At 37.2% G+C, this 14,786-nt stretch overlaps 1 protein-coding gene across 1 annotated transcript in view; it reads right to left on the reverse strand.

Annotated features, from left to right (window-relative positions):
- The window catches only part of LOC121873063 (hemicentin-2-like), a 76,866-nt gene that overhangs the window by 57,105 nt on the left and 4,975 nt on the right, over nucleotides 1-14,786 (reverse strand). Inside the window, exon 2 of the mRNA XM_042376379.1 lies at nucleotides 9,548-9,740. Within this exon, the coding sequence (XP_042232313.1) occupies nucleotides 9,548-9,740 (193 nt within the window). The remainder of the gene's footprint in view (nucleotides 1-9,547; nucleotides 9,741-14,786) is intronic.

Below are 14,786 nucleotides of genomic sequence, written 5' to 3' on the forward strand. Positions count from 1 at the left end.
TCTGTCTCTCTCGCTCCGTACCTAGTTACCTTTATGTTCCTTTATCTCTTCCATCTCTCTTCGTCTCTCTCTGCCTATATTTCATTTTCTTTATTTTTCTCCTCTCTCTCTCTCTCTCTCTCCAACTATATCCCAACAATATATCCACCTCGTTCCCTCTATCCATCTATCTATTCATATCGTCGTTCGGGAGCTGTTGATATGATTGTGAGTAATTATTGGGGAGAAAATTGACTTAGTCGTTCCTTCTTCCTAGTGGCGAGAGAGAGAGAAAGAGAGAGAGAGAGAGAGAGAGAGAGAGAGAGAGAGAGAGAGAATGAACGGAGAGACAGAAAAAAAAAAATAATTATGATTTCACACACACACACACACACACACACACACACATACACACACACACATACATACATACATACATACATACATACATACATACATACATACATACATACATCACGAAAGTTTAGCAGAGAGAAAAAGAATAATTATAAATTATTCCTTCAACTCTTACTTCCCTCATACGCTGTAAGTAATGACGTCACAAGATGGCGGCGGGAATTTCTCAGTTTTAGCAGAAAGGATTTATTTTCAGCCTTAAAGTCCAACAGCAGTCGTTCCTCACGCGCCTCATTAAGGAGTAATTACACCAGCTCCTGGATATACGAGTCCCAGCCACGTATGGTCGAGCCTGGTTGAATCTGGTTGAGGATGAGGGAGCCTGAACGTGCCTGAAATGAGTCTAGTCGAATCTGAACGTATTTGAATGACTGTGCTCGAATATGGTCGAGTCTTATTGAGTCTGAATGACACCTTACGAATCTGGACGAATCAAATCAAACCTGAAGGAGTCTAGAACGAATCTGGTCGTAACTGGTCGACTCTGAACTTTCGGCCAATAATACTGGATTTATCTTTCATTCGACGATTTGATCATTTAATGGAGTATAAAGAACCACTTAAACGAACTTCTTGTCAGGCTAGATCACTTAATTCACTTAGAAAAGTCACTTAACTCTCTGATACCGAAACTTTGTAAGTAACGGATAACAAGCCTTTCAATGACTAAAAATTTGTTTTGGAATATTAATTAACCTATTGAAATCATTTTGGTTCCTCAGGTTGAATGACTCTTAACAAATCACGAAGGAAATATTTATCTACAATCCATATTAAATTATTAATCTAAAAATGTATAAACGAGGTTCTCTCTCTCTCTCTCTCTCTCTCTCTCTCTCTCACACACACACACACACACACACACACACACACACACACACACACACACACACACAAAAGTAGGACCTAAAAACAGAAATCATCAAGAGAAATGGTCTCTGCCATTTTTAAATCCCAGGCTGAGGTAATGTAAACAAACACCAGAGTCCAGGTGTCGCCGCTGAATTTACGGGGAAATATATCGTGAGTCTTGGAGCTGTTACCTGTGATACCTGCTGGAGGTTTATCTTGAGAGAGGGTGGGGAGAGAGAGAGAGAGAGAGAGAGAGAGAGAGAGAGAGAGAGAGAGAGAGAGAGAGAGAGAGAGAGAGAGAGAGAGAGAGAGAGAGAGAGAGAGAGAGAGAGAGAGTGTGTGGAGGGGAGTGAGAGAGATAGAAAGAGAGTGTGAGACAGAGAGGAACACCGTGAGTCCAACAACAGTTGCCTGTTGTACATCGTGGAAGTTGAGGTAAATATTGAGAAAGAGAGAAATAAATATAACACGAGTTTTGGAGGTGTTACGAGGGTCGAACAAAAGTTTTGCTATTCACAGGTAAAGCAACGCGGCTGGGTTCTAAATTTTTTAACATAAAGTTCAACGTTCAGGGATCTGTTTCAGTTAAATTGAGTAAAGTGATAAAATTTATAGTTTTAGAAGGAGTTAAATGTATGACCTCTAAATATTATGTTATTGGGCAAAATTGAGCATTGAAGTATGGTAAAGAAAATTAACTCATGGTGGGAGTGTCTGGCGTGAGATGCAAGTGTTGCCCAGCTGAAGGACCAGCGTACGAAAGTTGATGAAATAAACGCTGGGTTGACATTCCACATGAAAGTGTTGTGACCATCATCCAAGACCATCTGGAAATGACTAAGTTTTCTACATGATCAGTTCCCCAAATCTCAGCATTTAGGACCAACAAAAGAGGATGGTCTTAAGCTGCGAGCTCCTTGAACTGTACGAAGCCGACCCAGTCAATTTTCTCTCCCATCTTGTTAAACGGAAATGAGACGTGGATTCATCTCTGAGGCTTTGAGATAAAAACTGAATCCAGGCAAATGGAAGCACACAAATTTTCCGACCCCAAGAAGGTCAGAGGTCACCCCCTTGCCGACAAGATCATGGCCTTAATTTTCTGGGATATCAAAGAGATTCTTCGAATGAAACATCAGCCGCATAAAATAACTACCACTGGTGGCTGTGTGTTGACCCAGTACTAAGAGCGCGAGACATCATCCGGGAGAAACAATAGGAAATGCTGACTATAGTTGTGCTGCTGTTTGACAATATGCTGGTTCACAAATACCAGTTTTCACTTAAGTTTACTCAAGACTGAGATATGAAGCAGCTCAGCCACCCTCTCACAGCCCAGATCTGACCCCAAGACACTATTATCTGTTTCACAACCTTAAGTCCCACCTCAGAGGGAACCACTTTCAGGATGATGATGAGTTGAAGGAGACCATTGAGCCGTGTTTGAGGAACAGTCATAATACTTCAATAAGACTGACATAGTGAGTTTAAAGGAAACGTGGAGTAAAGCAATTGAAGCCAAGGGAAAGTATATTGAAAATTATAGTTATCGTTCTGCTTCTTTATTATATAACCAGTTTGCAAAACATTTCGACCGCCTTTCTTTTTGCTGTACCTGCCGGAAGTTAATGTACACCTCACGATAAAGAGAGAGAGAGAGAGAGAGAGAGAAAATAAAAGAAAAATTTGTTAAATTTTACACAAAATCTAGACCCGTACACGTTACTTTACACTCACAGGAAAACCCACACTAAGAGTCTGGTCAGTATTACCAGGAACTTAGTAACGTTATTATTCTTGAAACCATTAAAACTTTTCCTTCAAGACGGTCAAGTAAACCCAACCAACCCCAGATCCGTTCAACTGCAGGGGTACAAAACCATCACTCACTTCTGTTTAGTATATGAGCTGACACACGCTGGAATGTTGCCCACTCAAGAGGTCTTTTTCATTTGCTGTCCACAATTTCAATTTCATCATAGTTGTTCAGTGTTTATTCAGAAGTCGTATTCCTTCTTTAAATTCATATATATGTGTGTGTATGTGTGTGTGTGTGTGTGTGTGTGTGTGTGTGTGTGTGTGTGTGTGTGTGTGTGTGTATTACAGGTTAGCACTACAATATACTACAAGTCAACAACTAAATTTCACGAGCTACGACTTTTTCTGGTCTTATTTCGTGAATATTATCATGCATTACTGGGCTTCAACATAAGACCTTTTCGTGAGTAAGTGAGTTTGCAATTATACGAGTCATCAACAATTAAAATGTATGAGAGACTGAGGAGTTACAAGCTCTCTGGCCTCCTCCCCCTCCTTCTTTCGTTCTCGTCCTCCTTCTTCTCTTCCTTTTTCTCTTCCTCCCTCCCTCCTTTTCCTCCTTCCTCCTCCTTCTCTTCCTCATTCCTCCTCCTCCCCCTCCCCCTTCCTCCTCCTCCCTGCCACACTCACTACCTTCTGTTCTCTGCCTCATTAACTCTACGCCATCAGGCTATCATCTCTTCATAAAATAAATAAGAATTTTAATAATGAAAATAACCAAAACTTCAAATTATAATTCTGAAGTTAATACAAAATGTGAACGTATTTAGAATGATTAAAAATGCATAAACACTAATTATTATTAAACTTAATTAAATTACCAGGTAACCGAATTTAGGGATTAAGGAATAATATATGATAAAACACAATATATAAACAATAAATAAAATAAAAAAATTATTAATCCTTAATTATGTGAGAAAACAAAAACTATTATTATATTCTATGTCCAATTTCCAATATCATACCGTCAAGAAAATGAGTCAAAAAAAAAAAAATAATAATAAAAAATTAAATAAAAAATCACACGTCTTTCCTGAAGCCTGTGGTCAGTGTTGCGTCCAAAATTTTACCTTAAAAAGTGTCTGGCAAGTTTCCCGGACAAGAACGACGGAAATAGACAACAACAAAATAATAATAATAATAATAATAATAATAATAATAATAATAATAATAATACAAAATATAGAAGAAAAGCATGAGAGTAGAGGTAGGGAGGGGGGGGTTGGGGAGTACAATTAAATAAAGACAAATAGATTATACGAATTACATAGGAAATAAGAGGTTAATACTGTATATAAGTAAAGATTATAAGTTGTAGGAGAGGAATCGAAAAAAAATCAGCTACAAGGAGATTAAACTTTTGAGCTGTCTTATGTGTTGTGAGTTTCTGTCTCTTTCTCTGTCTCTATCTGTCTTCCGCTATCTCTCTCTCTTTCTCAATTTAACTTTTGCCTATCTGGATTTATTTATTTCCCCATCTCTGTCTTTCAATCTTTCTCTTTCGTTCTGTCTGTGTTTGTGTCTTTGGCATTCTTTATCTCTTTCTTTGCTTCTCTTTTTCTTCATCTCTCTCTATCTCTCTCTCTCTCTTTTATAATTTTACTTTTTCACTCAATCTCTTTTCTTCTGGTCTCTCTTTCTCTGTATTTCTCTTTCTATTTATTACTCTGTCTCTCTTTCTCTCCCTTTCTCTGTCTGTCTCTTTATCTCTTCCTCTGTCCTTCTCTCCCTCTTTTATTATGTATCATGCCTGATGTTTCCGCCCTTGTTGTAATTTACTGCTTCCTACTTTCTTTCAGTCTGCTTTCCTCTTCCTCCTCCTCCTTCTTTTCTCTCCATGAATTATTGTTGTTTCCTCCTTATTTTCGACCTATTATTTTTTCCTCTCATTCTTGATACTTCATCATTTTCAGTCTGGTGCTTACGTTTTCATTCTCCCTCTGCTCCTCCTCCCCTTATCCTTTATTTATCTTATATATTTCTTCTTCTCATCTTCCTCGTCTTTATCCCTTCTCCTTCGGGTCTTTATTCCTTATTCTTCTCCTCTTCTTCTTCTTTGATCCTTCTCCTTATCCTCCTCTTCCTCTTCTATGTTCCTTCTTCCTCTTCTTCCTTGATTCTTCTTCCTCTTCTCTTCCTCTTCTTCCTTGATCCTTCTTCTTCTCCCCCTCTTTCTCTTCCCTCCTTAGACTATTCATTAACCTTATACAAAAAAACCTGCAGACACATTACTGAGAGAGAGAGAGAGAGAGCGAGGAGAGAGAGAGAGAGAGAGAGATAGGAATCAAGGAACAACTGGTGTATCTTAAGCAAAAGACAATTACTGCCAGGATAACACAACTTTAAATCTTGCTTTAACTCTCCCGTAATGGTCGACTTCTAAAAGAGACAACCCCCCCCCGCCCCTCCGTTGCCATACTGCCGGATTTCTTTAGAATATAAAAGGAATCGTGGAGTAATCCCATTGGACGAAATCCCACTGAAGAATCTCATCAGATGAATCTTCTGTGGACAAAATCCCTAGAAAAACGTCCATTAGGCTTTTGTTTGTTTATTTCGCTGGACAAAATTCCTCAAATTAAAAAAAAAATTATCATTTGCTATTTTTTTACCACTGGACAAACTTACACAAAGAACAAAATATCATCAAACAATATATGCCATTGGACAAAATCACATTGGCATAATACATTGGTCAAGTTTTATCAATCTGGTGTTGGGATTTTGTCTAAAAGTTATTTTTGGTGGAATTTTGTCCAGTGACATTCTATCTACTGATACAGCTTTTTATCTATAGAGAAATTTCCCTATGCAATTTTATCCAGTTAGATTTAATAATAGATAAAAATTAGTATTTAGTCTAAAATGTTATTTCTCAGATAAAATTTCGTCTGTTGACATTTTGACTCGCGTGGCATTATTCCAGGAGAACAATACAACACATTTACTACACCCCAGGGACGATTTTTACCGCCTTCAGAACCGTCCCAGAAGAATTGAATTGATGTTGACGTTTTAAATGAGCTACTTCACTTCAACAACTAAAGATCTTCAAGAACGTACTCACCCTTAGGTTCATAACTACTCCCTGCCAAAAAAATATTACTATAACTGTTTATTCCTTTGTTTAGACACAGGCTTGTTGATATTGATGTTATAATTTATTTTAGTGCTTCAACAACTGATGCTGAAGTCTTTAAGCGCTTCTAGACTGTTGGTGTTATAATGTATCACTGCTTCACCAACTGAGGTCTTAAAGCGTAAAGCGTGTAACAGAGAAGAAGTTTACAGTGTTCATTTTAAGTGAGGACTCCCCGGGGTGTGTAGGACAGCGTGACCCAGCTGTCTTAACCCACAAGTAGAAGACTGACTCGTAAGAAATTGAGTGAGTTCTAGTGATGACTCCCTCCAGGATTGAGTGTCTAGGTTAGTACTCTCTCATGATAACACACAACAAAGTATATGTGTGTGTGTGTGTGTGTGTGTGTGTGTGTGTGTGTGTGTGTGTTTCTGAATTAACATACCACATCAAAAAACTGTAATTTTCAGCAATATATAAGAATTTTCAGCAATTCTCACTTGACATGCTTTAGTGCTGACCACCAGTGAAGTTGTATAGTATAACCAGTGGTGAATAATTAATCTCCTCTGACGACCATTGCAGGTACCACATTAATTGTTTACTTGACTCTTGCAAGAATATGAATAATAAACTGATCTATATTATACACGATAGAAGTATTAAAATTCAATTATGAGATGCTGAATGATAAAGAAAGAGTAGAGAGAAAAAAGAAAAGCAGAACTAAAGATAATTAATAACTGAAAACTGTATAGAATATTACTATGCAAATAGGTAAAACAAAATACTAAAAAAATAAACATATATTACAAAACAATTACACAAAAATAACGAAATTAAAATAAGCAAAATAATATAAATCAAAAGGAAAATTAATATATACATATATATATATATATATATATATATATATATATATATATATATATATATATATATATATATATATATATATATATATATATATATATATATATATATTTAAATATGCGAGTAAAGATTATCCCTGGGCAACCAAGGGCCGGTTAAGTCAACAGCTTCCTACACTAAGCTTATTTTATTGCTTGTTTTTTCAGGGAAATTAAATATGTGTGGAGGAATTTTTTCCCCCAGTCAAGAGTGTAAACATTGGTGTGGACTCTTGGGAAAGAAAAAACGAAGGGTTATAATTTACAAGAGAGGAGAAGGAGAAGAGAGAGAGAGAGAGAGAGAGAGAGAGAGAGAGAGAGAGAGAGAGAGAGAGAGAGAGAGAGAGAGAGAGAGAGAGAGAGAGAGAGAGAGAGAGAGAGAGCACTGATAAAACAACAGACAGACAGACAGACAGACTGATAGATAGATAGATAGATAGATAGATAGATAGATAGATAGATAGATAGATAGATAGATAGATAGATAGATAGATAGATAGATAGATAGATAGATAGATAGATAGATAGATAGATAGATAGATAGATAGATAGATAGATAGATAGATAGATAGATAGATAGATGAGTTACAGAATAAAAAATAATAACTCGAACCAACCAAACATTTTCTGTAAGACAAACCACAAGAATTTTTACCCATCCAGAGACACGTGCTGTAAAGTGGACTTAACCAACACATGAATCCACTCTTACCGCCACTTCATATCCACTTTGTATCTACCTGACATAAAGTAGACTCAATGTAGAGCTCAATGACGCACTTTTAAGCCCCTGAGATCGTCTGGGAATTGAGCCCTGGAGGTCAAACAAGGTCATCAAGTTAAAGATCACAGAGAAGATCAATGGTGAGACTTTCACGGCGTCTCAGAGGGTGAACTTGTGACGGAGACGACTTGAGATATTGGTAAGTTAAGATACGCCCGTCTGACGCCATGTTGCAGGAAAGATATCTGAAGGTTTTAACAAGATCTAATTAAGATATATATATATAGGCTTAAGAGAGGCCTCAGTCTTACGTGATCTAGAGAATTGTAGTTTAAAGATGTTGGATATCCTTAATTAGTTCTGATTAAGATATATGATACTCCCCCAAGATTCAGGGACTTGTAATAATGATAAAGGAGATGCGGTGGCCGAGTGGATAAGTTGGTCTCCTATTCCAAGGGTCTCTGGTTCTCGCTCAGGACAACCCTCGTTCGTACAGTTATAAATTTATACCGAATTTTATAGTTTAGAAAGTGATGGTGGTAAGTGTTACTGGGGGTTTTGACGAATTGACGATTGATGGAGATACTAATATAAATTACTTAATAATAACATTGTGTATTATTTAGTTTTAAGGACGTTTAATGTGAGAGTGAAGTGACCCCAGACATCAGATAAGACAGTGTCCTCTTAAGGAACAAGAGTGGAGCATGTATTCTAAAAGAAGGAAAACACATTAATTCAGCAGTTGATATTCATGAGGTTAAGAGGAGTATTAGTTGAAGTAAGAATGAACCTGGTAATGCGTTGTGGAAGTTATTAGTTAGTGAGCGTATTTCAGGACGGCATTATTATCTGAGGGAAAATATTCTTATAAAACATAATATATTGCAATCATTTAGTTGTTACCGGGAGACGACACTTTCCTGTTTATATTTATTATGTTATGGTAAATTGTTTAAATGTGAAAATATAAAAACAAAATTCGGATGAAAAAAGTAGAGAATAATGATTACTTACATGAAAATTAAGAAAATTATATATTTACGAAATTATGTAAACCGTTACGTAACTCGCCACCCACCCGAGGCAAAACAAAGAACATTTTCCGAGGGGCGGATCACAAGAATGTCCCAGCTGGTGGTGGGTAGTTTGTTCAACCTCCCTAAGGCGAGGTAACTACCACCATTTAATTCTAAGGGCAAATAAACTTGAACTTAACTCTATTGCAACGTAAAAAAATAAAATAAAATAAAATGATAAAATTCCTTACAGGCCAGTGTTGACACGTCTCTTTTGTTCCCTGCCAACAACAGCGGCTTAGAGGTCAAACTAACTAGCAACCAGCAATACCTTGGAGGCTGAATGGTTCATATGATGACTCAACAGTGAGCGCCACAACTTTAAATGTATACTGATAAGCATATCGGGATTATGGGGCCATCATCACGGGAGTGCTCTTGTAATTACCAAATGGAACCTGCCAGCCACTGTGTTGACAGCTGGGTGGTTCACAGTGATACGGTTCAAGGCTCTCAATACTTTATACTTTGAAGTAAATGGTTCATAATTATTTAATGTGGGATTACCAGTAATTTCTTAGCACGTAAGTTACACTTGTCTATGTACGTATTAAAGGGAACTTAAATACATTTCTAAGAAATTAACATAATTTACAAACCGAACACACACACACACACACACACACACAAGGTACCGCTACACATCTCTATACGTCTCCGTCACTGCATATCGTTCTCTCACCTGTAGATGGGGGTGGTGAGGTGGTCTCTGAACCACAGGAGGAGGAGGATGGCGTCGCCTGGGGGGTGCGATACCTCACAGGGCAGATCCACCGTCCTTCCCTCCACCCCCGTCACTGACACCACCGGTACTGTCAGGGAGAGAGACACTGTCTTTAATACACCAGTGGCAGTGTCCAGCGGGCCAGATGCCTCTGTAATAATGAAGAAGCATACATGATATATTAACTGGTGTCACAAAGGTCAATAATACTACAGGTCAAGATATAAGTTATTCATGAATTCTGGTAACAAGGGAGTGAAACCTGTCTTAGGCAGATGAAGGTGATGCCGACATATCGCTCAACAATGTTACAAATTTGCTATAAAAGTGACGAAATAATCAGACACTGTTCACCATTTAAATCATTTCATCAGCGTTGACAATAATCGTGTGGGAAATATTGTTAAGCACCTCGAGGATTGTAATAGTTATCCAGAAATAATATATGAAAACGAAATAATGATGTCGGCCGTCCTGAAGGGAGAACTGACACATTAAATAATTGAGACAAGGAGCACCGGGTCATGACACCATTCCAATACATCATTAAGGAAGTGCCTCAATTACTGCCATCTCGTCTCCTACAGGTATATAATCCTTGACTATAGTGATATTTTCCAGATAATTTGAATATTATTTAAATCCATCACATATTTACATCCAGTGTTTAAAATCTTGTAAAGCATTGTCGCCCGTGTCAATAATCAATCCCTCTATAACTGAAAAGCTGTGCAGTATCTTGAGTCTTTCTGTAACATCATCACTGCAGGTACTACATAGTAAGATCAACTCAAAGTGTTCTAATGTCTTACACCAACGACATTTTAATCTCCTGTGATCATAGTCAGTACACAGGCATAGTGTTCTTAGATCTCACTCAAGCCGTTCATACTCTCGACCACACTGTCTTCCTATCAGCCAGAAGGCAGTGTGTCGTCAGAGGCTTAAGTAACATATGATAACGATCCGCACAATGATTATACAATTGGTTTTCGAGTATAAAAGAAAACGGTGATATAAGACAGTCTCCAGCTATAACCACCAACACCAAGGTAGAATCATCAACATCACAACCACCACTATAGAATCAACATCACCACCATTGTAGACACCAACGCCACCAGCAACACCAGGGTAGAAACTAACAACACCACTGATATTCGGGAGTCGGGTTGAAGGGATTTGAATTCAGCAATCTCACCATGTCCTGCTGTGTGCCTAGATGAGTCAGGTGGAGAGGGCCGAAATGACCACTTTACTCTCAAGCTAAATTCTGTCGAAAAACAAGGAATTTCAGGAGCGCAGTTGACATCACTCAGTTCCCCTAAATCCTGAATTTTAATTGAATTGGACCCTATGAAGGCAGTTATCAGAGAGGGAGGAGAGGGGGGGCACTCTTACACGGCACGTGGCATATCACTTCCATGACCCCTCAGCCATCGGATGAAGCCAATAAGTGTTTTTGTCCATCTCTGTATCCGTCTGTCCGTCTGTCCGATTTAGCTTGGCTCTGGGCAGTAGTTCTTCAGCTCAGAGGCCTTCCTTCTGTCGAAATATGACTGGTGGTTTCTTGTCTCACGTAAAGAATGTTTCTAAATCAAGAGTAGATAAACGTAAGCAATAACCAGCTCTTAACCACACTTATGACTGTAACTCCTCAGTGTAGGAGATTCGAACTCGGGACTAGTGGATTGCCAAAGCCAGTGTGATAACCACTCGCCCACCAAGCACACTGATGATGGATGGTGGCTCTGATTTACTGTATCTCTCTCTCTCTCTCTCTCTCTCTCACATACATACACACATACAAACAGTGATTGATGGTGTGTGTGTGTGAGACCAAGGACGTACTTTTGGAGTGAATGAATATAGCTAAGGCGTTTGTCATTGTCAGGGCCACTATGTGGGAGTGATGTATGGTGTTGACCAGTGTGTGTGTGTGTGTGTGTGTGTGTGAATGATTAGGAGAAATGGTTTAATCTATAGAGGAAGGAGTGTATCAGGAAGTAGATTACTCTGTTATACCTGCCACCTTCACCCGGCTGGCGATTACAGAGACAACCTATAGAAAATATAACACACACACACACTATTTCTTGTATGAAAGGCTGGGTTATGAGGAAAATGACTCAATCCTTCATTTAAATCTTAATATCAGACTAGATAAATTGTAGAATTATTCACGTGTAATTACCAGATTGCCAAACAAAAATTGGGGTTTAAAAAGTTATCTTAGTGGGATTTATTGGTAAAGATTGATATTAGTGAGTTAGTTGAAATAGAAACAGATTTTAGGAATAAACATGTGGAGATATATATTGACTCTGAGAACAAAATAGTTTACACGAGTGAACTTGAGTAACCTAAAATATATTTCAATTTCACTGGTTTATTTAGATGGTTTTAAATTTAAGTGAAATTTTAAAATATTGTAGGCTAATCAAGTAAACTTAAGGTAAGTAAGATTGAAAGAAAAAAAAATAAGTATAAAGAAATTGAAGAACATTTTAGAATAACGTTATTACGCTGATGTTATTGATAAAAAAAATTAAGAATTAAATAAGATATTATAAAACATTATTTAACAGTGAAATTTAAAGTGATTTTCTTTTAAAAATAAATAGTGAACTTAGTGAAATGTGAGTTTCAAGCAAAATTTTTAAAGTATCTGCAGTAAAATTTGTAATTACTACAGAGGAACACTACAGATGAGTGAGGTTAAGTGAAACTGCATAATTGAGATTCCATAATTACTGCCTCGTGTAACAGGTGGTCGGACTACCCATCTACTCAGCTTCAATGACCTAATTAAACACCAATAACAGCAGGACACGCTCTCATTATCGCTCGTGGCCAATAATGTGTTTAGTGCTTAGTCGTGAAAACTGCCCAGCGTAACTTCCCCTCACTGGGTGGGTGTAGAAAAGTGTATACTGTGTGTTAAGTACATTAGTGATCATATTGCGTTATCTGTGTATTCTTTTGTTACTGGCAAGTGTACTTAAGTGTACTGTGTGTTAACTACATTATTCTGTATATCATCATCTTTATACTGAGTATGCAAATTAATAACTGAGATATGTATTAAAGTGACTAAAGTATAACAAGTACATTAGTATGCAGATTGCAAGTAAAAAGTGTGATAAGTGCATTAATTGTCACACTACGACACTTAACAAGGCAATTGACTTTACAGATCATAATATTACCGTAAACTATGTATGGGAGAGTATCTATTGAAGAATCTTAATAAACAAAATTTGACGTTTGTGAAGTGACTCAATAGGTGTTAATGTGTACTTACAAGCAGATGTTAATGTGTACCTATAAGCAGGTGTTAATGTGTACTTACAAGCAGGTGTTAATGTGTACCTATAAGCAGGTGTTAATGTGTACCTATAAGCAGGTGTTACGGTGTACTCACAAGCAGGCGTCAGTATGTATTTTACAACATCTATCAGTAAACACTTTCCCTGCATGTCAAGTGGTCAAGTCAACATTACTCCATTTGTATATCTAAATTAATTTCTAGTTTTGACCGAGGGGGGTAAAAAAATAAGTAATTCTTTAAGTCTACCTTCAAATTCCATTAAAATCGCCCATTATATACGCAGTAAGCTTACGATATATGGGACATTATAATCTGATATACGAGTTAATTAGAGACCGTAAGTCATATCTAAATAATGAGGGCGGGGGGAAGCGTTGCACATATATCGTATACTCGGGGGGTATATTTTTCCTATGTTAAGGATAGGTTGGGATATAATAGTAAATCCTTTTTGATATACGTGGCGAATATATATATCAAATATGGTGGGTCGGGTTAACGTTGATGGTAGTCCAGGGTGCAGATTCACAAACGCTCGTAAAGTAAGGATTATTTCTCGTAAGTGCAAATGTAAGAATATATGTAACTGAAATGACTTACGATAAAAAAAATATTATTACTAAGATTACTTTAACTAGATAACGCTCACTTACCGTCAGTTAAGAGACAAATTAAAGGTCACAATGGCTTCAAACTTAAGCTGTGACTATACCTTAACCAGATACGTTCACTTACCATCAGTTAAGTGACTAAATGAAAGTAGATAAACAGCAGAAAAAGACCAAGTATCTTAAGTTTTGTCTCCTAACTGGTGCTGTACGATTGTAACTTGTAAAGGGTAAACTTTAAGGGTAATTTTCACGTCATATTTGTGTTTTAAATCAGACGGTGAAATACATTCTAGTTTATTGTGGTTGGTCTCTTCGTTTGTTTGTATGTTTGTTGTTTAATTATTTGTCCGTTTTATTCTGTCCTTTCCTTTATCCTTTTGTTTGTCTACCCGTCCATTTCTTTTATATAGCTGTCTATCTGTCCATCTCGTACCCTTGGTGTCCGCTCGTTTGTCATTATATGTTATCTCGTATCATTCCTAGTAATTATATAATATTAACCCTAAATTTGTATCTCACCTTAGACTCTAAATTCTAATCGTTTCGTAAGATTATTTTCTCTCGTAACTAGGGATGAAAAACCTATCTAGTTACTGTATAAAAATCAAGGCAGCTTCGTCTCCATGTTGGCCTCTGTCTTTGTCCCATCTCTTAAGACAACCAGTTAGATGTTTTTATCATGTGAACGTGGAGCCCATAAGCCCGACTGCCTTTATTTCCTGAACGTTAAAGTTAGGTATTCATTCACAGTTGGGTGAACTAGGGATGCCCTGGAGACGAACCAACAATCTTAACGACAAAATGTATCCGCCCAGCCACAGCATCCCTTCTTATAAAAGTTTCAAAAATAAAGTTTTAAAACTTTGAGAATATTTACCGTAAATCGTCTGAAAATAAGTTCACGATAACAATTTGTTCTTAAAACTGAATAAAAAAAAACTTTCAAACTATCGATCCCAAAACATTCTTAACATTGGTTCTTCTTATAACTCATTTTGCTTTAAAGTCAGAACAAAGTTATCAAACTGTGTGGTGTTGGCCGGAGGATGACAAGTGTTAACGCTCTTGTGTTTATCACTGTTTCAACGGGATTACATTTCTCCGTTACCTGCCATGAATTGTTCTTTTATGCGATAGTAAGAGGCTATAAAAGAACTCGACAAGCGTTAAAAGCAATAAAGATGTGCAGGAAAACAGCACAAAATTGAGAAAAATTGGAAGAAACTCTTTTTGGGAGGATTATATCGTCGCGGCC

This window comes from Homarus americanus, unplaced genomic scaffold (genome assembly GCF_018991925.1).
Source record: "Homarus americanus isolate GMGI-L3 unplaced genomic scaffold, GMGI_Hamer_2.0 scaffold11022, whole genome shotgun sequence".
Classification (NCBI taxonomy): Eukaryota; Metazoa; Arthropoda; class Malacostraca; order Decapoda; family Nephropidae; genus Homarus; species Homarus americanus.